Source organism: Pangasianodon hypophthalmus, chromosome 19, assembly GCF_027358585.1.
Source record: "Pangasianodon hypophthalmus isolate fPanHyp1 chromosome 19, fPanHyp1.pri, whole genome shotgun sequence".
NCBI classification, from domain to species: domain Eukaryota; kingdom Metazoa; phylum Chordata; class Actinopteri; order Siluriformes; family Pangasiidae; genus Pangasianodon; species Pangasianodon hypophthalmus.
The window spans coordinates 15,164,102-15,190,295 of NC_069728.1; the positions used below are offsets into that span (position 1 = coordinate 15,164,102).

Sequence of the window (26,194 nt, forward strand, 5' to 3'; positions counted from 1 at the left end):
TAAATTTACTTTTATTTATTATTATTATTATTATTATTATTATTATTTTAGCTTTAAACACATCCAAGACCCTCGATTTTTCATCCATTAGAAATAAACACAAAGAGCAGGATTTTTATTTTAAAGCCAGTACAGGCATCTGATTTATAAATGTGTGCCGGTCTGGGAAAACCTGTTAGATGTTGCTGTGGCTGAATTCTAGCAAACAACCAAAAAAGATGAAAAAAAAAAAAAAAAGTTCATTTTTGCGCATATGCTGATACCACAACTTTAAGAAAGTATAAATATAGTTCACCACAATTATGTGGAAATGTTTTTATTTTCCTTTGACTCTTGCCTAGGCTTTCTGCAAGCATCCTGTTGGATCAAGAGTCAATTTAACTTCCTAATACAGGACAACTGCCTGCGGTGTTGTAGCAGAAAATCAATAAAAGGGAAAACTTGCTCTAGCCACACATACATTTACGATCACAATCAACAATCAAAGCCAAGATCCGAGTCTTTATTTGTAGGCCTGAGCTGCTCAGTTTTCCCTGCGTGAAAAGCAGTGCTAAACTAAAACCCTATGGTTCCTGTTAGTGGCTCTTAATGGCTCTGATTTGTGAACTGTGAAGAAAAACTGTGGATAAAAACCTTGATGAAGACGTCTAAAACCTTGTGTGAATGTCACACTTTGATTAAGTTGTTGTATAGCTACGTGCCACAGCAAAAACAGACATAAGCCTAATCAGTTCGATTTATAATCAGACACCTGCTGTCAAAATGTCCGCCATGCTCCAGACTTGAAAACTTCCGATTGAGATACATGCAAAAGAGAAACACATTTCAGTTCAAGTAAGTCTGTAGGTTTTAGAAGAATATGTAGCAGAAAATATCAAAATTTTACTGTGCGAAAGGTTTTCCCAGGCCGCCACACAAATATGATGAATATCTACCAATTTATTTAGAAATTAGAAATCTTTAATTGTTATTTGGATTAGTCACTTTCCCTACATGACACTGATTTCATGGATCAGTCATTAGGAGTCTACATATCATATGTGTATCACCTAAAAGGAGCCAACATGATTTCACCCAGCTTAGCATCAACCTTCATCAAGGACTCTGAACCTGCATGTGGACCAGTGAAGGGTCTTTCTGGAGGAACTTTACGCTACACACAGATTTCCACACTGACTACAAGACCAGGTTTCAAGTTCACGCTGATAAGAAGACTTGTTTTGCTAAACCCTCTGCACTCTAAAACTCATCAGCAGCTTTCCTGAGTCTGTTTCACACTGCATTTGTCACATGGGGAATTTTCCTCCTTTAGGAAGAGTGCAGTGGCAATCCTGTAGACTCAAAGCCCCGCTGCAGTCAGGACGTTATCTTCTCTTTACGCCGAGCTGGGTTGCATAGCAGCCAGACATGGAGGGGTGTAGATTTTTACCGTCTCATCCCAGGAACAGTCCACCACCTACAGGGGAAAAAAAAAAACAAAAAAAAAACAAAAAAAAAAAACAAAAAAAACAGACACAATAATACTGGATTAAAACATATATTTCAAATTAAAAGCACGTAGGAACAGAAATCACACTGGATTTAAAGTACTTAATTCTGATTATGGCCCATTTCACGTGCTACTGAAATCGGACGACGTGATAAAGCATCAGTCTTCATTGAAAATTAATCTCTGGTTGTGGTTCTGGTGATAACACCCGTGGTGTTGAATCTCATCTGATTTAAGTACAGTATGAGTCACTGAGTGTTAGCGTAGCAACATACTCATCCCTCTAGCTAAGTAAAACCAGCAAAAGTTACTGATTATCAAGTTCAACAGGGAGAAAGTACTACTGAGCAAAGTTGATCCAAGCTTCATTCTGATTGGCTGTTTGGATACTCAACATGCACTATATGGCCAAAAGTGTGTGGATACCTGACAATCACAACCACATGTGCTTTTTGAACATCCCACTCCAGATTTAGTCCCCACTTACTGTTATAATAACCTCCACTCTTCTGGCTTTCCACTAGATTTTGGAGCATGGATTTAGCGCCTTAGTGTTCCAGTTCATCCCAAAGGTGTTCAGTGGGGTTGAGGTCTGGGCTCTGTGAAGGACACTCGATTTCCTCCACTCCAACCTTAGTAGACTTAGTATGTCTTCATGAAGCTTGCCTTGTGCACAGGAGCATTGTCATGCTGGAACAGGCATGTTGGGCCTCTCAGTTCCAGTGAAGGGAAATTGTAATCCTACAGCGTACAAGACATCATATACAATTGTATGCTTCCAACTTTGTGGTAACATTCTGGGGAAGACCCACATATTTTTGTGATGGTCAGGTGTGCACGTACTTTTGGCCATATATTGTATATTGGTTGTAATCATATCATCATCTTTTCATCAGTCCATGACTTCAAAAAATCCAGTCTTCTGAAAAGTCAGTGCATGGTGCCCTGCACTGTACTGGCCTCCCATCCAGGATGAAGAGTATTCCCGCCTTGCACACAGTGTTCCTGGGCTAGACATTGGATCCACTCCAACCGTGACCAGAATAACACGGTTACAGAAGATGAATGACTAAACGAAAACATTTTATAGCCAAAATTGTTCTCAAGCCATGCTATCTTTCAAAAGTGTGCTGCCTCATGGGTATAAGTTAAGAAGTAAGTTAATTTTATAGATTAAAGATAAAGGATAGAATATGTTACAGTGCAAAGGGATAAACATGGCATGCTGTCCCTTTCAGTGACCCCTGGCTATGCATAGAATGAAGCACAATAAGGAAGTGAAAACTGAAGTCAGTGTTAACTGTGAAGGACAAGTTTGCTCTCTCTGAGGTATATCCATATCTATTTATATGCAGCGTTAGAGAATAAAATACAGCAGGCTTTCACAGAGCGACGCAGACTGCCTTTGCCAAGTCCAGCAATGCTGCACCAGCACTGACGGTATCACTCTAATGGACTAAGCACCATCGCTGAGGACAATAAAAATTCAATCCTAGTTTTCTTTACTTCATTGCTTTAAAGGGAACTGAGCTCTGAGTCTGGACAAAGGACACTAGCTGAGTGAAAGGCATTTGTCTCGTCTCTGAAATGCATGATAAGGACGTTTTGGCACAATATGCTCCAGGTTGGACTACACATCTAGGACAGACACCATTTGTTCTTTTGAAGCAGCTTCAAAGACCGAAGCATGAAGAATGAAAAATGAAGTTGAATTTGCATGCTGAAAGTGCATATGAAATTTATTTGTGTTTACCGCTCCTTTATTCTCTTAGACAGCAATAAAAAAGCAACAAAGCATCACAAAATGATGAGGTTGTCCAGAAAAGGATGCAGTGTTTGAGCTTTTCAAGACACAAATGAAAGACGCCAAACATGTCTTGGCTAATTGACTACATTTGGGGTGAGGGCAGAAGTGCAATACACAAGTTCCATCATCGGGGAGAATGTGTGTCCTCATACACCATACGAAGGCATTTAAGATTGTACGAGTTAAGATTCTATGAGCTTCCTAACGTTGAGTTCTGATGTGCTGGCAGGACGTTCACTCAGAAACAAGGAACATGGGTTCTATAACATACACAGTTCACTGGGTTTCATTCCAAACCACATAATACTGTACTAAACAGTGTGTCAAAGTAGTATGCCAAATATGAACAAGTGATAGTGTGCTATTTATATGTAAGGAATAACACATGACAGGACATGCTGTTATAGGAAAATAATCAAAGACAGGGTGATGTGATGCAAGCAGACGTGAGGCGGGGTTACTTTCATCACTCTGAAATTAACTATTTACCAATAACAACAGGTAAATGCTTAATTCTTCTTAGATCACAGCAATTTGCTAACAATTAAAATTTTTGTTTATTAAAGAATGACATCATACATTTTTATCCATTTATAGTTATATTTAATGCTGGAAAAAGAGTTAGTTCCTGTAATCACTTACGTTATAGCAGCTAGCTGGTGGTTCTCTCACCAGCCTCTTTTTTTCTTTCTCTTGATGTTAATAAGACATAAAATCAGCTTGTCATGAAATCACAAAGCACAAAGTCTCTTGTCCCAAAGACTTTCCCATGTTGGAAAACTTTACCGCTTTACCTCTGACTGTTACAAAGCGCTGACCCTGGAGACTCCTTCCAAAAGTGCTAAATAACACTTACACGTTACAGTACACATTTTTATCCATTTTTATTTATATGGCGTACCAATCTGGAATTATTACAACACAAAAGATAACATATTAGATCGAGTGTAATAAAATAAACCTTGCAGCCGGAACTACTTCTAACCAATCAGAACCAAGCATTCAACATCACTGTGGTATAAGATACTATATACTACAGGCATAAGTTACACAGTTTGGGGTTAAATTGTAGCTTACTGCCTACTTTCCAGATGTGCTAAAAGTTCAGTTCTGCTTTGGAGCTTGTGAGAAATTTTCCTTGAGATTTCACACTTCGGGATTGGTCAACACGAGTTATTATTCTGACCTTTCACACATCACACAAATTCGAGCGCCTGGATTTTTTATATGTTTTAAAAAATGGTAGCCCATACACTGCTCAGAGGAACACAATATATCTTATACACTGCAAGCAGTGATGTAAAGAGCATCAACAGTTTTCTAAAGAACAGTTTTCTGTCCCACTGGGAAAGCCATTCTGGACCACAGAAGTTAATCTAATATCACACAGTGTAAGTGTAATTTTTGGCTGAACTATGACTTTAAATAAATGGCAGTTATAGTGTACAGCCCACTCTCCATCCTGGCTTCTGTCCTATAGAGGAAGTATGGGGGAGACATTCATTTAATTAAAATAAGCCATGAGATACATTACACTGTCGTTGCAAAAGAACGAGAAGTAACAGAGGGCACTACATTCCCTTTGTCCAAGTGCAGCATATGCAGATGGAATGACAGGACAAGGAAAAGAGTGTGGAGGCTTGCTTCAGCATAATGCACAATGATCTAGTGAAGTAAGTGGTCTAGGACAGATGATATATGGCTCGGCCCTGTTTCACTGCTGCTGTTCTTTCGTCTCTGTCTCAGAAGGGAGGGAAGCTCATTATTCCGGAGTAGGAAAGAGCCGGTGCACACCACTGCCAGGCCCGTGACTCATCCATTGAAGGGAAAAACGACTTCCATTAATTACTTTACTACACTAGTGAGACTGGACAGCATAGAGAGGCCATGCCGCAGTGAGGAGGGACAAAGGTAATGACTCGAGCCAGTGGGTGTGAACGCGCAAAGGAAAGTTCCATTTGAGGGTGAGTGCTCAGATTCGATTTGAGACGCCACATGAAGTGATCCTTTTGAGAGGTCCCAGTTCCCGTCTCTGGCTGTCTGTGTGTGATGTGATACCAGAAGGGCTGATGGGATATAACCGCAGTGTGGAAAAGTCATAATGACCACACGGGGCTGCAGGTTAGCGGCCGGTGGGAGTGTGAAGTGTCGTGAGCGCAACTTTCAGTAAAAGAATTCTGATACAAAAATAAATCAATAACTGGGTGGTGTGATGCGTTACCACTCTGAAATGTAGTATTTCTTTCTCGAACAGCATGTCCTGGAGTGCTTTATTCTGCTTAAACCATAACTACTTGCACTAAATCATGGCTTTTCCTGCACTGGAAGACAAAAAGAAAACATTTGGCTGCACACATTCAAAAAAATTGACCCAGAATTGATCTTTCCTGAAACTTCCTCGAACTTTTTTTTTTATTTCCTCTGAGAGAAGATGGGAACAGTCATAGTGACAGCAGTGAAAATGACTGCATCATCATTTTGAAGCATATCAGTGACTCTGAAAAGTTCAACAATGAAGTAATAAATAATAATAAAAAATAAAATAAAATGAAGCTTTAACATTGTTCCTTTATCTGACTGGCCTTTAGGTTAATAAATTTCACATCAGCAACATCACAGAGAAAAAGGCAAGCTGATGAAGGGGTTTAAAGTTCATAATAACAACAACACAAAATAATAATTATAACAACAAGAAAACATACAATTCCAATAGGGAGCTTACATACCTTCGGTGCTTGGCCCCCTAAAAATCTATACAGTACCAAAATGACAAATATTTTAATCTCAGCTGATTGCTGAGGAAATGAAAATAAAACTGTATGGATGTTATCAACACATTAAAAAAAACGGTACCATTAGAACACAAAATGACTGCCCAAATAATAATAATAATAGTAATAATAATAATAATAAACAACTCAAACCATCTGTGCAGGTTTTTTCATTCTTTTTTTGTTTTAATTCTGTTTGTCTGTGTGTATGATGTCACATTAATGAGCTGCATCTAGCCCCACCCATGAGTACCAGTAGTTCTGGTTCATACTGACCTTTAGAAGCTAAAAAATTCCAGTTTTCTGGTGCCAAAAGTTCTGGTACTTTGTACAGTGGAAAAAAGCCCAAGTTTACTCAAATTTATAATCTGTTACAGGCTTTTTATGCACTCACCAAACCAAGATGGTTCTATTTCAATTGAAGTCCTGACTAAGAAATCTGAGCCAAAAAACGTAGATAATTGAAGCATTCAGAGTTCTATGGCCCTCACTCTCATTAGTAGTTGCCACTTTGCTTCACTTCCTTTTTGCACATAGTTAAAATCTGCTTGACATTGTCCACATCAGAGATGGTCTCTATGACTAGTGTCTGTGTAAATTCCTGTCTTACTGAAAATGAACATCTTCTGAACATCAACGCCATCGTGAACACAACGTATATATATATATACTACATGGGCAAAAGTATGTGGACACCTGACCATCACACCCATGTGGGTCTTCTCCAAACTGTTGCCACAATGTTGGAAATAAACCATTGTATAAAATGTCTTTGTATGCTGTAGCATTACAATTCCCTTCACTGTAACTAAGAGGCGCAAACCTGTTCCAGCATGACAACGCCCCTGTGCACAAAGCGAGCTCCATGAAGACATAAATTGAAAAGATGGAGTGGAAGAATGCGAATGGGATGGGATGTTCAACGAGCTCATATGATTTTAATGGTGAGGCGTCCACATACTTTTGGCCATATAGTGTATATAGCAGGGAGCAGAAGAAGGATCAGCTATTGGTATGGTTGATAATGGTAGGGGGTGGAAGCAGACCCTATGTAGTGGAACTGACAGGGTGGGAGGCAGAAGAGTGTGACAGTCAGGATGTGTGTGATTGTGTGTAGGGGGATACAGCAGAGAAAACCTGTTAAGCTGTGCAGCCTTGTCTGTAATGAACATCCCACTCCATTCACAGGCTGTCAACAGATGAATGTTCTGATGTGGAATGGACAAAAAGAAATAATCTACACACACGTGCTTTATTCTTCCAAGCCTCATCCTATAATTTGGCTTGGGCATCAAGCAGCATCTTTATATTCTTTGTTTTCTTTCGCAGCTTCTTTCTGCGCTGTGGAAGAATTCTGTGCTGAGATTGGGCCACTGCTGAAGTAATATCTGGGACATAAGAGATTGGTACACCTACAAAGTGACCTATATGGTAGATGTGTGTGATTAAAAATGGCTGGTGAGGCTACAAGGTGCGGATGCAAAGTAAAAAGGGCCACAGGGATCTGGAACTTAACTGAATTGGGCTAAGATTCCTGGTGTCCAAGATGGCTGCCCCATAACATTACAGCATTCAGACACACTGAAGTTTTGTTCATGTTTACAGATTATAGTAAGTGACAATGTGTCCTAAACCACGTCAAGATACATGTACAGATTCTGGGTGAGACTATCAATACACATTACTAGGGCGAACCGCTCAAAACATTCATTTATGTTTAGCCCTTGAGCTTGATCTGACTTGATCTTTGATTGAGACCAAGGTTGCCAGGTTCCACATATAATATCAGTGTATTGCATATAGGTACTGTGAATCACAAATGTGCACCACTGTTAAAGTTTTACTGAGAAAAAGAAGAAACATGCATCTACCTTTTTTCTTTGTATGAACATTTTGGGGTAGTTTCAACTCCTTTTGTGAGTTTTTGTGAGTCGTATTTAGGGTGGGAATTTTGCTGAAACCTGGCAACCCCCCAAGCCCTTGAAACTCTTGAATAATATGCATTTTCCCCCCGACACTTCTTTATCATCAGTTTGCATTTTCACTCCTTATCTAGGCATAAAAAAAACCAAAATCAATTCCAGCAAGATGGAGCATGTGAACCTTCATCTTACCTTATGTAATGTAATAACAGGATTATTCTGATTATCTTTAGGATTTTTTTCTTTGCTTATATGCTGCCATGAACCTCGCTAATCTTTTAATGCCAGAACAGGACGTGTTTTATGGCCAAAGCCAGGATCAAGCCTGAAGCTTATATTCATAAAACCGTAACATCAAAATCATTCACAAACATTACTATGCCAAAGTCTTAGACACCCAATAATTCTTTCATAATTTTAGTCTTAAATATTTATTTTATATCTTTTTCATTAGTGTGTCAATGGAAATGAGCTAAATTTGATGTCCAAACATTTATTTTCCAAAAAACTAAATGTTACAAAGGCTTGTTTACATTTCTTAAAGAAAAGAGGATATTTGGTATAAGACCACTTTTCAGATGAAACATGTTTTGAGTATTTGAGAAACTGCTGATTTTCACGCACGCAACTTTCTCCACAGAATGGTGCAAAAACTAAAAAAAAAAAAAAAAAAACCATCCAATGAGTGACCGCTATGAAGGTGGAAACTCAGGTAACTCAAATAACCACTCTTTACAACCGCGGTGAGCAGAAAAGCATCTCAGAACACACAACACATCAAACATTGAGGTGGATGGGCTCCAACAGCAGAAGACCTCATCGGGTTCCACTTCTGTCAGCCAAGAACAGGAATCTGAGGCTACAGTGGGCACAGGATCACCCAAACTGGAGAGTTGAAGACTAGAAAAATACCAGTCAATGTTTTTCCAATCTAATCTAATCTTTCTAATAAAGTGGCCATGTATACACTTATATATTTTATTATTTTGAAAGCATCTTTGTTTTACAGATTTCTTTTTTACTTTGGCCTAAGACTTTTTGCGCAGTACAGTACATATCTTTTGGAAGAACGGTGTTCATCGCTCCAGTACAGTTCCAGAGACTTGCAGAATCTACACCAAGGAGCTCTGAAGCTATTCTGGTGGCTCATGGTGGCCTAACACACCTAAGACAGTATGCTGGTTTTTCCATATTTTTCTTTACATGAACACAACTGATCATTGTAAATAATGTCTGGACCACTGCACCGTGCACTATAATGTCATGTTTCAGTTTATATTTGAAGTCTTTGAAGCAGTGACCCACAGAGCACATGAACAATACTCGCTTTATTTCCATCATGTTTCAGTTCCACAGCTCGAGATGGAGAAAAATGAGCCTGTTATATTGATCATACTGAAAGACTTCAAAGCAGTACTGAAAGGGTGTGTGTTTTGTGCAAAATGCAGCTCAGTGGGACATCATGTGGCTGATGAGTTGAGTTTGTGAGTGACGGTTCATTAAATGATCAGACCTCAGGCTTGTTCTTCATCAGTGTGAGTGCTGGAGTCGGGCAGGGCCGTATCCCCTGAGGCCCGAGGCTCACACTGCTACCCCAACACACACTGTGCTCTGCGTAGGCTGGTACATCTCGGCCCGCTGCCAAACACACACTGGCTTCATCATGAGACCTGCTTCTGTGTGTGTGTGACACCAGCTTTTTTCCCCCAGGAACAATCAGAATGTCACAAGTATAATCACTGATTAGGCCTGGTTATTACTACAAAAGCAGATTCGGATGGCGTGATGGAAACCACGATGAAGGTCTCAGAGATTAATAGCTGTTTGCTTTCAATAAACTGACTCGGCCATGAAGAAAAACTCTTGCGTGACTGGGAAGATTAAGGTCAGTAAGCAAAGAAATGAAATGAAGTTACACATTTGTGAATGTATTTAACCAATATATGCTGATTACTGTATTTTCCGGCCAGCAATTCGCAATCCATCATAACTGCTGGAAAAGCACGCTTACAGGACTAGGCAAGTCGAGTTGTGCTGGACCGCAGTCCACTGTTCAGACATTGGAGAAGTCACAACACTAAACCATTGCAACAAAAGCGGAACTTGAGAAGCATGACGAATGCTGGATATTCAGTTTGCCTCAATCTGGCTTTTATCAAAATAACACCAGACTCTAAACTACTGTTTACTCAGCAGTTGGGGAAAAAAACTTTAACAAATTGGAGTATTACAAGTAAGGAATAAAACATGAAGGGAGCGTGCTGAAGATAATCAGTGATGGGGTGGTGATATGTGGCCCTTGAACTGATATTAGCACTCCAAAGTGTGGATCTGTTTCCTACAACAGACCAAGTTTTATTCCTCTTGTAATCTTGATTGTTCAAAGATTACATTTTTATTAATTTAAGTATTTCTTTTTATCCATACATAGTAACATTTAATATTGTGGAATGTCTGCAAACGAGACGGTTCCTGTGATCACTTATGTTTTAAATAGCTGTTCCTTCATCAGCCTCTTTTTTTGTTCTTTTTAAGTTAATAAATCCTGTTACTGAGGAAAAGAAATGACACTGACTGAAGTCTTCTTTCATAAATGGTTAAAAGTCTCCACAAAAAGCTTCACCAGGTTAACATCTATAAGTTTTACATTGTTATGTAATACCACTATTTTAAAATGTGTTTATTGTTAGGCTCAAATTTGGTGAGTGTCTGCCATACAAGTCCCTGTGAATTAACTGTTACTATAGAAACAATAAGATAATTGAAAAAATGAGCCGATTAATATACACCCGTGATTTACCTAACAGCCGACACTCCGTCATAGCGATCTGGTTATAGAAAATGAATCAACACCTTCGGACCAATCGGATTCACAAAATCATTTTGTGCATGTCTTCTGGTCGTGCTTAAATCTGTTGATCTGCGACATTCTTTCACGTTTCATATTATGGTTTTGGAAGAGCTTCAGTGTTTCTTCTCTCCTAGACTGTATATGTTCTTACATAAAACTGCTGCTGTAATCATAAAGACTGTCATGTGCTCATCCCAGGACTCTGCTCATACTGAACATCCTTTCAACACACTTAGTACTGGTTATCTTTACTCGTCTACCCATGAATACTCTAATGAACTATAAACACACTATGTGGTGTCATTCAGAAAAGGATGGATTCCCTTTTGAGTTTGGTTTCCTTCCTCATGTCCTCTCAGGGAGATCTTCATTGCCACTGTTGAACCTGACATGCTCATTAGGGATCTAAATCTACATTTGTATTTCATTAAAGCTGTTTTGTGATAATGTCTACTGGTAAAAGTGATATGCAAGTAAAATTAAGCTGAACTGAGATACTTCTGTTGCATTCAGTACGTTTGAAAACTTCAGTAAGGAAAAATCCATGGAGGGTGGGCATGAAAACTATTATAGAATAGTTATATCACATTCATGATCGGGAGCAGACTGTTATCTTAACATACACTATTTTACGACTTAATGAAAGAACATCTGTGAAATACACTTGACATTAAACAATGTCTATGTTTTTTTCCTAATTTAATATTAAGGGTATGCAAACTTTTGCACTCAGCTGAAATATGGAAATCTTTTGTCTTGTGCTCTGTTACAGTGCTTTATTTTCATAAAACGTTTATTTTGTTTTACTGTGAGATTACCTGGTTGGGGATGTGCAGGTTGAAGTCCAGGCCGCACACGAACTCCGAGTGGTGCTCCATGGTGTCGAGCAGCGGCGGACTCCTGGAGAAATCCCAGACCCTGCAGATGGAGAAGCAATCATGCTAATTGAGTGGTCGTTTTTCTTCCTCTGTGACGGGCTGAATGGCTCAAAGCCCTGACGCAGCCCTGGCTCAATGTGCCTGGTCTCATCCATTCAGCAAATACGATTAAATCACCTCCCTGGTCATGGCAGAACGTTAGGCGAGCATTAATACTAGTGTCACCCGTGGAGCTGGAGCAAACGTATTACTTATGAGCACTATAAGACTGCGGCGTGATGGTCTTTTAGGAAAAGCTGTCAGTTTGAATCATGGATAATGGATGAATTAAAGAAAGAAAAAACAATGGCGGTGCATTGTAAGAAAATAAGCTTACAAATCACTATTGAACAGATAAGACAAAAAAAAGCCTTGAAAAGATTTTGTGTCTAACACTAAACCAATCATGAACCGATTTATATGAATTGTCCTTTATTTTTAGGAAACCAATTTCATGAAAGCTGTTGCTCATAGAAGATCATCTACCAACATTTTTAACATTAAAGTAACATTAAAGGAAAAATCTACCCTAAATAACTTAACGCATATTAATATTTATCATTAAGATGTGATCTTCAGTGGTGTCCAGGGTTTATTTTGTACTGGTATTCTCAGCTGACTGTTTTTAGTTTAAACATCTTTCATTTACATTTTGGTCTATTTTACTTTGGTTAGTGGTTTCCTACATTACCCACAATGCTGTTTGTTGACAGTGGTGCCAGTGGGATTTAGCTCTCACATCATCTCTACTCTAGAGAGAGTGATGCAGCAACACTTCAGTCCTTCAGTCTGTCCAGCTGTTTCTTCCTCATCTGTACACTCTGCTCAAACAGATCAGCTTCCGAAGCTTCAACATTCATCCTAATATCAACGCTGTCATCTTGTAGATCGCTAACCGGCTGAGCCGAGTCCCTGCTTTAACGCAACTGTGATGTTTAACTGCATTGCATTCTGGAACTTTGAGAATAATTGAGAATATTGATTGCTGTGATAATGCAAATACAGCACCAATCAACAAATTCGCCCCAGAATCACTAAAAACGTCCCAAATGTTTCAATAATATATTTAACATGTTTTTTAAGGGTGGCGTTTTCCTTTAAAGCCAACAGTACAAACCTCTAACAAACCTGCTGCTGATTGAACCAAAACTTTTCCTCAACCAAGTTTTACTGAAATATAAGTAGTGAAATCTAGAGGCTTACTCACTGTTAGAGACCAAGCTGGGGTTAAAACAATGGCTAATTTTAAAACGTACAAAAATACACTAAAGAAACAAACAAAAAAAAGTATGAACACTATAAGAACAATCTTACACCTAAGATATTGGATGAATATGAATCAATATCTGGTCTGAATTTCAACAGGTCTCTTTTGCAAAAGAGACTCCATCTCAATCAAATCAACTGAAGTACTGTATGTAAACAAAATCCAAGTAATAAATGAGGAGGATTAAAAACATGCTGTTATTTAAAAATGTATAAGAACATGCTGTTATTGAACAATGCCTGATCGTTGATATGGTGGTGCTCACTGTAAAGTCATGTTTATTTAACATTTATAGAAGGAGTCTCCAGTTACAGTGCTTTGCAATGGGCAGTAAATTTTCCCTCACTGTTAAGTCTTCAGGACAGAGAAGCTGCAATCTGCAGTTTCTTGGTATCTTATTTACGTTAAGCAAGTGGGAAAAAAGAGGGTGGAGAGGGGACGACTTTAAAACTGTTATAAAGTATGTAATAAAAGGAACAAACTTGTTTCGCAGACATTCCTCATCATTAAATGCAACTATAAACCGCTAAATAGTATGATGTCATTTTTTAATTCCGAGTTTAAATTTTAAATTCCAAAAAAAATTGTTAACGTTGGCAAATTGTTGTGATATAAGAGGAATGAAACATTCCAGGACATGCTTTATTGAAAAATTATTTTTCTGGGTTGGAATGACATCACACCACCTCGTCAAGTTTTATACCATACATAACAGAACTACAGTCACGTCCATAAGTATTTGGACAGTGACACAATTTTCATAATTTTGCCTCTGTACACCATCACAGTGGATCTGAATTGAGGCAGTGAAGATGTGATTGAAGTGCAGACTTTCAGCTTTAATTCAAGGGGTTTAACAGAAATATTGCATTAACCGTTTAGGGATTACAGCCATTTTTTCAAGTCTTTCCATTTTCACAGGCTCAAAAGTTTTAGGACAAACTAACAATCATAAATATTAGAATTATTTTTACTACTTGGATGCAAATCCTTTGCAGTCAAATACTGCCTGAAGTCTGGAAACCATGGACATCACCAAATGAAGAGTTTCCTCCCATGAGCTGCTTTGCCAGGCCTTTATTGCAGCCGTGTTCAGTTGCTGCTTGTTTGTGGGTCTTTCTGCCTTCAGTTTTGTCTTCATTAAGTGAAAAGCAGCTCAGTTGGGTTCAGGTCATCAGACATTTAAGACATTAATTTCTTTGCCTTAAGAAGCTCTTGGTTAGCTTTCACGGTATGTTTTGGGTCATTATCCTGCCTCCACATGTTTGACAGATGATGTGGTATGCTTTGGATCATGAGCCCTTCCTTTCCTTCTCCATACTCTTCTCTTCCCATCATTCTGGTACAAGTTAATCTTGATCAGAACTGGTCAGGCCTTTTTTTAATTTTTATTTTTATTTATTTTTTTTTTTAAAGCAAAGTCTAATCTGGACTTTCTGTTCTTGAGTGTTACCAGTGGTTTGCATCTTGAGGTAAACCGTCTGTATTTACATTCATGAAGGCATCTCTTGATTGTAGACTTTGACAATAATATGCCTACCTCCTCCAGTGTGTTCTTGACTAGGATAGATGTTGTGAAGGGGTTTTTCTTCACCAAGGAAAGAATTCTGCGATCATCTACTTTAGTTGTCTTCCGTTGTCTTCCAGGCCTTTTGGTGTTGCTGAGCTTGCCAGTGCATTACTTCTTTTTAAGAACGTACTAAATTGTTGATGTGGCTACTCCTAAAGTTTATGCTGTCTCTCTGATAGTTCTGTTTTGTTTTTTCAGCCTAATGATGGCCTCCTTCACTTGCAGCGACACCTCTTTGGACCGCATATTGAGCGTCCCCGTGAAGAACTACCAAATGCAAATTCAACAAATGGAATCAACACCAGACTTATCTCCTTGTCATGAAATAACAAGGAAAAAGGCCACACCTGGCCATGAAACTGCTTATCAGTCAATTATCCAGTTACGTTTGAGCCTGTGAAAATAAAGGGACTCTGTAAAAAATGGCTGTAATTGCTAAACAGTTAATGCAAAATTTTTGTTAAATTCCTTGAAATAAAGCTGACAGTCTGCACTTCAATCACATCTTGAATGCTTCTTTTAAAATCCACTGTGGTGGTTTACAGACGCGAAATTACAAAAATTATGTCACGGTCCAAATACTTATGTATGAGACCTGACTGTATTTTAGGTTGTTGGGGCTGGACAACAATCACAGCTGTACTGATATCCAGCATGCAAGCACTATCTATCTTATATGTGATGATGCACAAGTCAGGTTGTGATGATTTTTGTTCCTGTCAAATGCAATTTCAGTAGCTTAACGGTCCACTAATATTCTGAGCACACTGGACCTGTTTTCTCAATGTTTCATGTGTTTTCCATGACAGGTGAACTCCTGTCATTTAGATCTTAGCTAAACAATCCTTTCAGAACACACACACGTCACCGGCTTGGAAAAATCAGAACACTTTCCTAATATCCATGTGGCGACAAGACTGAAGAACCAATTTCCGTTCCTAATTAACTCTTCAATAATGCAAAATTGACCCTCTGAAACCAACCCTATGTAAACAGGCCAGTTTCTATGACTAAGCCTCTGCACGGCTGCTCGTGTGGGCAGTTTATTGTGACAGGAATAGGAAGCGTTATCTCTGGTAAATATGGAGACCTCGTGCTTTTGAAAGCGCCATGAGCAGACTTCGGGTAAGCAAACAGCGCAGTGTGTGTGACAGCAGGTGCCTCTCACGCTCTTGTGCACGTCATCCTTTACAAATGAAGACGGGCCAGTCAAACAAGCTTCACGTTACAGTACAGAAACAATATACAAAATGCAAATGCAAAATCAGTTTTATTGCCTCAGTGAGATTAGTACAACATGGCGCAAGCTTAATTCATTTCTATAATTTTTAAATTGCAAGTTGGCTGTAACACACATCCTGTAATAAGCAAACCTGATATCTCGGAAAGCAGATAACAGAATCAGCTACAACCTGCAATGCTAAAAGGAATAGATTGGTCAAAAATATACACAATATCCCAAGGATGTTTGCTTCTTTAGCTTTGTACTGAAACTACAATGGGAGAGTAGCCAATAATTACTGGAAGGTTATAACATTATACAAACTGCACATCTGAACAATCACACATTTGCCTCAAAATGCAACATTTGGTTTGGAAACATCATTTGTACATTATTCATAAAACAGAATAAATCTGAATGAAATTAAATACCAAATTAAATACCAATATCAAACTAAGGACCTATATTATCATCCATACGCACAATTCACCTTTCAAGCCTGATGCTTGTATAAAGTAAATAAAAACTATGTGCTGAAGAAGCATGTGATTTACTTTCAATATGTCTACCACTCTTTTCAGCTCTGTGATGTCCTTTTTCCATTTATAGTCAAGCGTTTCAGTCGCGTGATTTTTCTCTATATTTGGAACTGAATTTCTGGTCTTGCTGCACAACAACTAACTGTGAAAGATGGCCAAAATGACTCACGTTACTTCATCAGAAGTAAATAAATGGTAGTTCAGCAAAGCTGATAAGATAGACTGAATACATCTGATATATTCCTGACAGATCTTCAACTGTCCAGTTTCGGGGATCCTGTGCCCCTGTAGCCTCAGATTCCTGTTCTTGGCTGACAGGAGTGGAAACCGATGTGGTCTATAGCTGATGTAGCCCATCTGTATCAAGGCTTGAGATGCTTTTCTGATCATCATGGTTGTAAAGAATGGTTAAGTTACTATAGCCTTCCTGTCAGCTCGAACCAATCTGGCCATTCTCCTTTGCCCTCTCTCATAAACAAGGCATTTCCACCAACAAAACTGTTGCTCACTGCATGTTTTTTGCACCATTCTGTGTAAACACTAGAGACTACTGTGCATGAAAATCCCAGGAGATCAGAAGTTTCTGAAACCCTCAATGTTAGCAATACTTGCTGTCAAGATCAACTTCTCAGTTTTCCCGTAATGTAGCTAGCTAACAGCTACAAGGCAGTATGACAAGCAGGATCTGCTGCACTGCTGCTTGTTAAAGATGTACTGTAAATAGTGAAGTACATTAGGGCATTCGATTATCAGTCCACTATTTGGTCTTCACAATGGCAGTGATTATACAGTGAGATACAGTTCACACGAAACACAAGGATAGATAACAGTGTGTCCTAAGAGTGTCAGAAGTCACATAAGCAAGTCTGTTTGAGATCCTGAGCAAGATCTGAGGCAAGTGTGTGATGCTTTCTGGTATAGCACTTTTTCCTTTAGGGCCTGACTGATATATCGATAGAAATCACGCTGATAAAGCACCATTAATGTCTCATTATATATTCTACAGGAAAAACACATTTATGGATGTGATGCTATTTTGAAAAAAAATTAAAACAACCACCACCACCAGACACACTACAGGGTGCTAATCACTCAGAGAAAGTCATTTTTGTGGCATTCCTAGGATTCGAAATGGGTTTTGAGCAATCTTTTCATGGGAGGGTGAAACTTTAGCTTTGCCCTTCAAGAGCCTCCAGAAGGTGACAGAAACTTTAAAGGTGCTCATTTGAGATTTAAGCGCTATGAGAGCTCGCCGTATTTACACTTTTTAAATTTTGATTGAGTGCTTATATCTATAAATGTAGCGTGTTCATACATTTGTATTGGATTTTGTTAAGCAAAAAAAAAAAAAAAAACTCATGGGTGTGCCGTTATAGGAAATTCAATTCAATTCCATTTTATTTTTATAGTGCTTTTACCAACGGACATTTTCACGACGCAGCTCTACATATACCCGGATATAGATATAGATTTGTAATCAACAACAGGTTGGTGTGATGTGACCTGACCTGAAACGGAGTTACTGTTACCACCCTGAAGTTGATTATTTTCCTATAACAGCACATCCTCAAGTGTTTTTCATCTCGTACCATGAACAATTACAAATTTTATTTGTTACTGAACATGTCATGCTTTTTTAACTGTTTATAGTTACATTTAACATTGTGGAATGTCCACGAGACAAGTAAGCTCCTCCTATCACGTACATTATATCATCTATAAACAGGCGTTCCTTCTTCAGCATCACATTTTCTGTCTCTTGATGTCAGTAAGACAAAAAACACAACTTGTCATGTTAACGAAAAAGCAGAAAGCACAAAATGCTCTGTCCTGAAGACTCTCCCGTGGTGGAAAACTTACTGACTGTTAGAAAGTGCTGACACCCACATCATTTACTATATGTTTTTAAAAATTTGTTTATTATTAGCCTTAGATTATTGTAGAACATCCTCCATACAAATCCTTGTGAATGAGCTGTTACAGTAGAAATAATAAAATATTAGAACAAGCACATTAACATAAGCCTATCGTCAGAATTACAGCAGGAACTACTGTCAAAGTTACTGTTATTGAAAATTAATCAACACCTACTGACTAATCAGATTTGAGAATTCAGCAGCACTGTGGTATAATTGAGTTTAAGAAATACACTGTAAAGCCCTGATTCATGAAACTATTAGTGTCCATTTATGGTTTGAACATAAAAATGTATTTCTATATATCAATAATAAGAAGAATTACTAGCAGCTTATAATTAGAATGTGTGACAAAATTTTCCTATCATTTTTTTTCCAAGGGTACATGAAAGTTCACAACAGAAGAAAATGGTTTTTGTTCTGTGTTTTTGGACCTGTCTGCGGTGTGTGTGTGTGTTTGTGTGACTGTGTGTGCAGCTGCTTGAACAAATACAAAGAAACAATAATGATATAAACGTAACTGGCTAGCCGGTCTGGCCACTGAAAGACAAACACACTGACCTGCTCCTGAATGCCCAAGGCAACGATTACCGCACTACAGCCAAATGATGTTCCTTTAAAATGGCTGTCACTGCAATAAATGATCTGCAGCACACAGCTGGCATCAGTTCAAAGAGTCATGAGCTGGGTTTCCAGGTACAAGTTAAGCCCAAGTGTAGACTGAATGACATTGTCAATAAGGTCTCTCCATTAAAAATTAGTGTAATGACTCTGCATTAAGCAAATTGCCAACTGTTTGTCTTTCAGCTTCATGGTAAACACCCCAACAAGGCACATTATTGATGTAAATTAAGAATTAGTGAACAATTCTGCAAACATTCAGCTAAAGCTTTTTTCAATTTACCCACTGGCGGTAAGCGCTTTAACTAAACAAACATTTTAAAGTGAACTGCTGACCATTTCCTCTAATTCTGTCATCTTCATGTAACAACCTCGGGAGGGAACCATGAATAATTCAAGAGCAACTGGATGATTTTTATCGAGCTATTTATCATGGACGTCATGGTGGGTGTCTTTAAAGTTTTAATTCTGGGATCGGTACTAATGTCTGGAAAACAATTTGCCTGGAACTCAAATAACTTTAAAGTAGAGAACCGAACCGGAGTAACTCTGAGGATAACTCTTAGATAAAACACTGCTCAGAACTAGGGATGCATCGATACCATTTTTTTCAGGCCGGTTATGAGTGCATGTTTTTTTTGGTACTGATGCTAATACCAAAATGAGTAACCCATTTAGTATTAATCAGTCAGAGGCCTCATGGAACATTATATTTAGCTCTGTTTATGTTGGATGCTGTAGTGTGCTGCTAGCAATGAACTCCACAGTTTTATATTTAAGATGTTATGGCATTTAAACAGCATCTTTAATAAAGAGCGCAAGGACAGCCAACCTGTTCGTGCAGCGTGCAGGGTGCAAGGTGCCATGAATTGCGCTTTGACTTGCGAGCAAAGTGTAGAACCTGGAGAGCAAGCAGAAGTGATGGGTGTCTCAGTGCTCTCATAACTGAAGTGCTCTCACATGTTTCTCTGCGCACTTCCTTCACTGCTCCAAGCTCAAAAATACATTTGTATGCATGCAATTCATGGCACCTTGCGCTCCTTTTTAATGACCATGATCCCTGAGACGGCTCTGTGCGCTCAGGTCAGCCATCCACGCACTGTTTAAACACCATAAAATGTGTATGCAGGTTACTTGTATTGTAGAAAAAAGCTGTAGTTCTTCTTCTTGATATTTTCACGGACTATGAAGGGAGACTACCAAGTAGAGAGTTGCAGTAGTCAAGTCTGGAAATAACTAGAGCTTATATGAGAATTTGAGAGTATTTTGTAGTATGGAAATTTTGTATTCTTATAATGCTGCTATAAGGAATTCTGCAGGTCCTGGTGGTTGGTTGAGCTTGTTATCTATAATAAGATTCTTTGTCATGTATTTGATGGACTGTGAGGGTGTTGATGGTCACTAATAGGTGCACCATAGGGTTCTTAGCTGGTAGGTGGGTAAGTTCTGCTTTGCTGAGGCTGACATTTGGGTTTACAGTCAGGAAGAGATGTCATAAAAGCAGGCCAATAAAATTTGTTCACTATGCACAGAGATTTAGCATACAAGGAAAAACAAGCGTGGACTAAGAATTGAGCCCTGGGGAACTCAATACAGACAGTATTTAGTCTGTGAGGTGATGAAACTAAACTATGCTGTGTAGTACAGGGCAATTCGTAGCACCAGTGTGTTGGTGGTTAAAAAGTGGGCTAAATAATAAAAATAAATCTGTGTGTAGTGCAAGAGGTGGTGGGATTCAGAACGAGTAGATACTGCTGTAGATACTGCATCAAGGTGTGTGGAGCCACTGCAAAGTCCAAGTTCAGACATAGCTAGATGCCAAATGAAAACTTCCTAGGGTGTATTTTCTTTCTCCAGTTGTTGAATCTATTTGTCCACTGGGCAACTATTAATAAAAAATTGAGTAGCCCAGACACAAATTGTGCCTGCCCTGTTGAACCGAGCAAGTGATTTACTGTATCCACCTCATGGTAGGACTGATTGTGTACATAGTGTCATGTGTTTGTGCAAGAGTGTTGTTCCCAATGCCTAAGTCAGTATGCACAGACACAAGGATCTGGTGATTCATCATATCAAAGGCACCTGAAAAGTGGGGCAGTTGTAGCTCTGTGGCAAAGGCACTGGGCTACTGATCAGAAGCTTTTATCATTGTGAGCTCAAAGTTTGTGAGCTCTAATGCCGGCACAACCAAGCTGCCACTGTTGGGCCCTTGAGCAAGACCCTTAGCCCTCAGCTACTCAGTTGTATCCTGTTTCAATCGCAAGTCACTTTGGATAAAAGCGTCAGTCGAATGAGGTAAACGCAAACGAGGTGAATGTTTACAAGGACAAAGGTCATAAAGTTTTTTCTTCAGTGTTTCAGTAACTGCAAGAAGACCAGTTTCAGTAGATTGCATGGACTTTTATCCAACTGATTATCAACTAACAGGGGGTGTAGATGGAGTTATTAAGGTAGCTGTGTGAGAAAAGCATGTAAAATGGTTGTAGATGGCAATGAAAGGTGGGAAACAGGGCTGAAGGTGGTGATAGTAGTTAGGCCAAGCATTGCTTATGTAAGCAGAAAATTGATGACAGAAGAAACCAGACCTCTGACAATGTGTTCATCGTAGTGGTCACACACACTGTGACAGGCTGTGTCTATATGACTCAGTAATAAATAGTATTGCACTGTATGATAATCCGGTCCTACACTACATACTATATTACGAAACATACGTGCTGTAAAACATGTAAAATAAACCTGGGCTATTCTGAACATTGAATCCATCATCAACACATTGGTTAAAAGCTGTTCTATGAAACTGTTATTTCAGGCTGTAAATTTATTCCTGCACATATGTCAGCTGTACATGCTGCACTATTGCTTTTAGTGCAATAGCCTAAAGCAAAAGTGCTTACAATGAGCACACATCTGTTTTTATTTTAACTACTTATATTTTTAAAAGGCTTATTATTTATATTTTAAATATAAAATATTGAACTGGTTTCCCAGAGAACATACATGACTGAAATGTACAGTGAGGCTAAATGCAACCTACTCCAACAATTTTATGTATAAAATAAACATTTTAATACTGTAAAGAGAGAAAGTCTCATTTGGTTAATACCAATATTATTACGTGGATATAATATCACATTAGATATTTAACATGTCACCTGTCACTATACAGTACAATATTCCAATAAAAGTGGAGCATTTAATCAACATTATGCTTTTTTGGCCCTTTTTTAATTATTGATTGGGTGATACTGATGAGATGACACTTTTTGCACACTGATTGCATTCTCCTGATATTTTCACAGAACACAGTCTGCAGCCTGTTTTTATTTAACTACCATCATTAATCGTGAAATACACTCACCCTCAAAAGTACTAGAACAGCGAGCCAATTCTTTTTTTTTTTTTAAGACATTTGGGTTTGAGATGAGAAGATAGATCAGAATTCCAGCTAGATGTGTTAAACAACTTAGAACATGCCACTTTTGGTGGCAGACCACCCAATTTTTAGGTAAGCAAAAGTTGTTCGTGATGTCACTGACTGTTGCTTGGGGGTTTTTCTTTATAGCTCTCACAATGTTTCTGTCATCACCTGCTGTTGTTTTCACTGGCTGATCTTTTCGATGTCTGGTTGTTAGTACACCAGTGTTTTCTTTCTTTTTCAGGACATTTCACATTGTTGTATTGGCTATGCCCAATGATTGTGCAATGGCTCTGGTTAATTTTCCCTCTTTTCTCAGCTTCAAAATGGCTTGCTTTTCTCCCATAGACTGCTCTCTGGTCTGGTCATGTTGGTTTATCCTTTTTAACAAAAAATGCAGTCTTCACAGGTGAAGCCCAGGGCTCAGACAAAGAGTAGACTTTCAGAGCTATTGTTTAAACAATTAATCTAACAGGACACATGTGGGCAACTAGAAACATCTGTCAGTCACATGCTCCTTACATAAAATAATATACATGCTGTTGGATATTGGTATCAGAGCATTATTCATGAGTATGAGATGGGGCTGATACCTGATGCCAGCACCAGTATCGATGCACTCCTCATCAACTTTAATTAATTGGAAAATCAATACAGCTGCAAAACAACTCAGAATTAAGGTTGTGACCTAAAATCTGGTTTCTACCCAAACAGGCCACTGTGCCTTCCAACTCACAACCATATAATATGTCACAATCAGGGACAGCTAAGTATTGCCACCTAAGTAGGATTGGGCAGTATTAAAATTCTCCTGTGAGATTGAGTTTATACCCTGGAATACGATATTACTGAAGGCTGAAGTGCATTCTAGCTAAAAATAACATGCAAATAGATAATACGTGAAACTCTTCAGAATCGACAGAATACTTATATGTATGGAAGATCAGTTCCACACATCAGAAGGCAGTATTTAGCATTTTAAACTTAGTTTTTACAATACATCACACAAACATTACCACTGTTTTATACCGAGAAATATGTAAAGACATGGATTATTAATGAGTTAACAATGTGGGCACGTGTGTGTGCCAAGCTCCTCAGCATAATATGCTGTAACCCAAAAGCCCATTTCTCCTTTTCTAACGCTACTGTAAGCTCTGCCCATGACAGCTCCCACCTTCCAGGTGAAAAACAAATTATAAATAGTACAATTTTAACTAAATAAAACAATTTCTGTGGATGACAGGATTAAATGTATCTCAGGAAGGACGGCTTTATCCTTACAACTGAAATGTTTTTTTTTTTAAATATATATTAAACTCTGTAGCCAGAAATAGGAAGCACACCACACTATCAGCACACTGTAAAATTCTTGCCTCACTACACACACTGCTCACTTTATTTTATAATTCAGAACCATTTTAGCAGTTTTTAAGCTAACCAACATTCTATGAAACTACATATGGATGATTATCGGTGACTTTCTTCTTTAAACTGCTTTCCATATTGCAATCAGTTTAAAAACATGATTTCTTTTACACATAATTCTTTAATACTATAATACTATAAATATGGCTTGCACTAATGCAATAACGTAAAAGACTCATTTTCAGTTCACACAGTTGCAGTAACTGAGGCTGTAAGCGTATAACAATCAGAGGCCAGGCCATAATAATGATCTTTAATCAGAATACAGTTCTGCTTGGCTGAAGAGCAGTGAACCGTATTAGGCATGAAGTCAGTAATATCTTTCACAGCCTTTAGGTGCAAATATGATCTCCACATGCATTATGAACACAGCTGATGGCCGTCTACAAAGCAAATAAACCGGTCTAGCCTGAAATTAAATCAGCATGTTTTACAGCTCCATTAGATTGAAACAGCACCGACTCGTCCATCCTCGCAGCGTCTGACCTCCTGCTTTAAACACACCCCACGCTATGAAATATCAGTGCTCAGCATCACAAATACTGATCTGTCTGAACAGGTAACTCTCCGAAAACGTCACAGTTCAGTAGCACTGGGGGGTAATTAGAAGTAAATGTAAGGAAAATATCACAGAATATTGAGTTCTTCCTATGTATGTGTGTGATGGATGATCTCTCATTAACATATGTAAATATCATTACCGTTCCAGCATTCCCGGGATACGCTCCGGATACACTGCGCATAAAGCTCTTACTGAGGATGTGTAAAATGAGTGAATTAATATTTAGCTAGCTTTTATTATTTGCCTTAATTTTACTGCCATGTTACTTTTACGTTACCTTTTATTATTAAAATTATTATGTTTTATTCTTTTTTTAAAAATTTTATTATATTATTTATTATAAATATATATTTCCCACCTTTCATATTTATTATTTATTATAATATTTTCTTTCTTTCACTGATATTATTTATTGTATTTTTATTATCTGCCTATTTTTCTATTTTATTTGTTGACCACCTTTTGTTTCTTTACTTCGCATTGTAAAGTGCATAATATTGAATATTTATATTATAATATTTATATATATTTATAGTGAATAATTGTATATTCAGTATCTACTGATGATCATTGATGAAAAGTCAGAGATTTTGGTTTTTTTGTTGTTAACACAAAAACATGCCAACAAATATGAGAACCTTTTTTAAAAAATAACAAATTTTTTAAAAGTATATGACGAGAACCTGACTTGTTTATGAAGACCATGAAATAAATTCTGTTGTAAATCATGCATGCTGTTTGCTATTTGCTTTACCTGACTGTGAAGTCATAGGAGCAGGACGCCAGCACGGTCTTGCAGAATGGGGAGAACTGTAAATAAATAATACCACAGCTGTATGAAGGAATACACCACACCACTGCTGCATAAACATAACATAAAGCAATAAATGATATGACCTTGATTATGCACTGATTTGCTGTGTTATCAATTACTGACTATAATCAATCTGTTGCTTTTCACAATGTACCAACCCCCCTCTACCCCTACTTCTAGCCATCAGCAGAAAGGGACCACCACAGCACCACCGCTGAGCAGGTACTAAACGGGTGATGGACCATCCTTAACACAGGAGTGAACATCATTCTGTGGTCCACCACCCCAATAATACATCTGAAATCCAGATGTAAATTTATATCCTTAATGAGAAGTCAGAGACAACAGTGGCAAGAAAAATTTCTCTGCCAAATTCACTTTATGTTTCATGGAGGATGTTTAGCTTTTTAGATCTACAGGATCCACCTTTTGCTTGTTATACTCTGATGCACTGTCAGGTATTATTACTCTATAACAGCACAGATCAACTAACTGCACAAGCTACTGTATATTTCACTTCATTTATCCACTCATCAAAGCTGTCTGGGGAACGCTGATGAGAGGCTTTTAATGCAGGAATCTATAGCGGTTAGCGGGCTAAAATAACACGCTGACGACTTCAAACAGAAAAGCCCCGACAACTAGAGGAACCTATTGATTACTCTGGCCTTTCACGCCCAGCCTTTCTCATTTTACTGACGGGTTAGGTCATTTACTAATCAGCTCAATATTATTGTATTGTACCTTTAATTAAAATGTTTTCAAATCCCTGCTTGCATTAACTGTAGAGGATGATGGCATGGCTTTAAAGTAGCTATAGGAGTTACAATGTGTTCTAGATTAACTGATTAATCAGTTTTACAAAAGTGAAGAGGATTTGGAGAGATGGTGAGGTTTTATTTATGGCAAGTATGACAGTAGTTATGACAGTAGTGCAATGCCAAGTCACAGGTTTATATTAATGTACTCGGTCTAATAACATTTCAATTTTAACGAGCTTAAATAGTCAGCTTGAAATTAGTAAAAAAAAAAAAAAAAGTGCCTTTATTCAAGATATTTTCACTTGCTAAGAAACCATTT

The 26,194-nt window shown here is 38.2% G+C and overlaps 1 protein-coding gene across 2 annotated transcripts in view; it reads right to left on the reverse strand.

Moving 5' to 3' along the window:
- pex7 (peroxisomal biogenesis factor 7) overlaps positions 1-26,194 on the reverse strand; it is a 44,801-nt gene continuing 18,607 nt past the window's right edge. The window contains exons 8-10 of one of the 2 annotated variants that reach the window (XM_026923339.3): positions 25,055-25,110; positions 11,659-11,758; positions 1-1,456 (exon numbers count right to left, since the gene is read on the reverse strand). In XM_026923339.3, coding sequence (XP_026779140.1) covers positions 1,376-1,456; positions 11,659-11,758; positions 25,055-25,110 — 237 coding nt within the window. In that variant the 3' untranslated portion in view covers positions 1-1,375. The remainder of the gene's footprint in view (positions 1,457-11,658; positions 11,759-25,054; positions 25,111-26,194) is intronic. The other variant, XM_053242196.1, reaches the window with a different exon arrangement.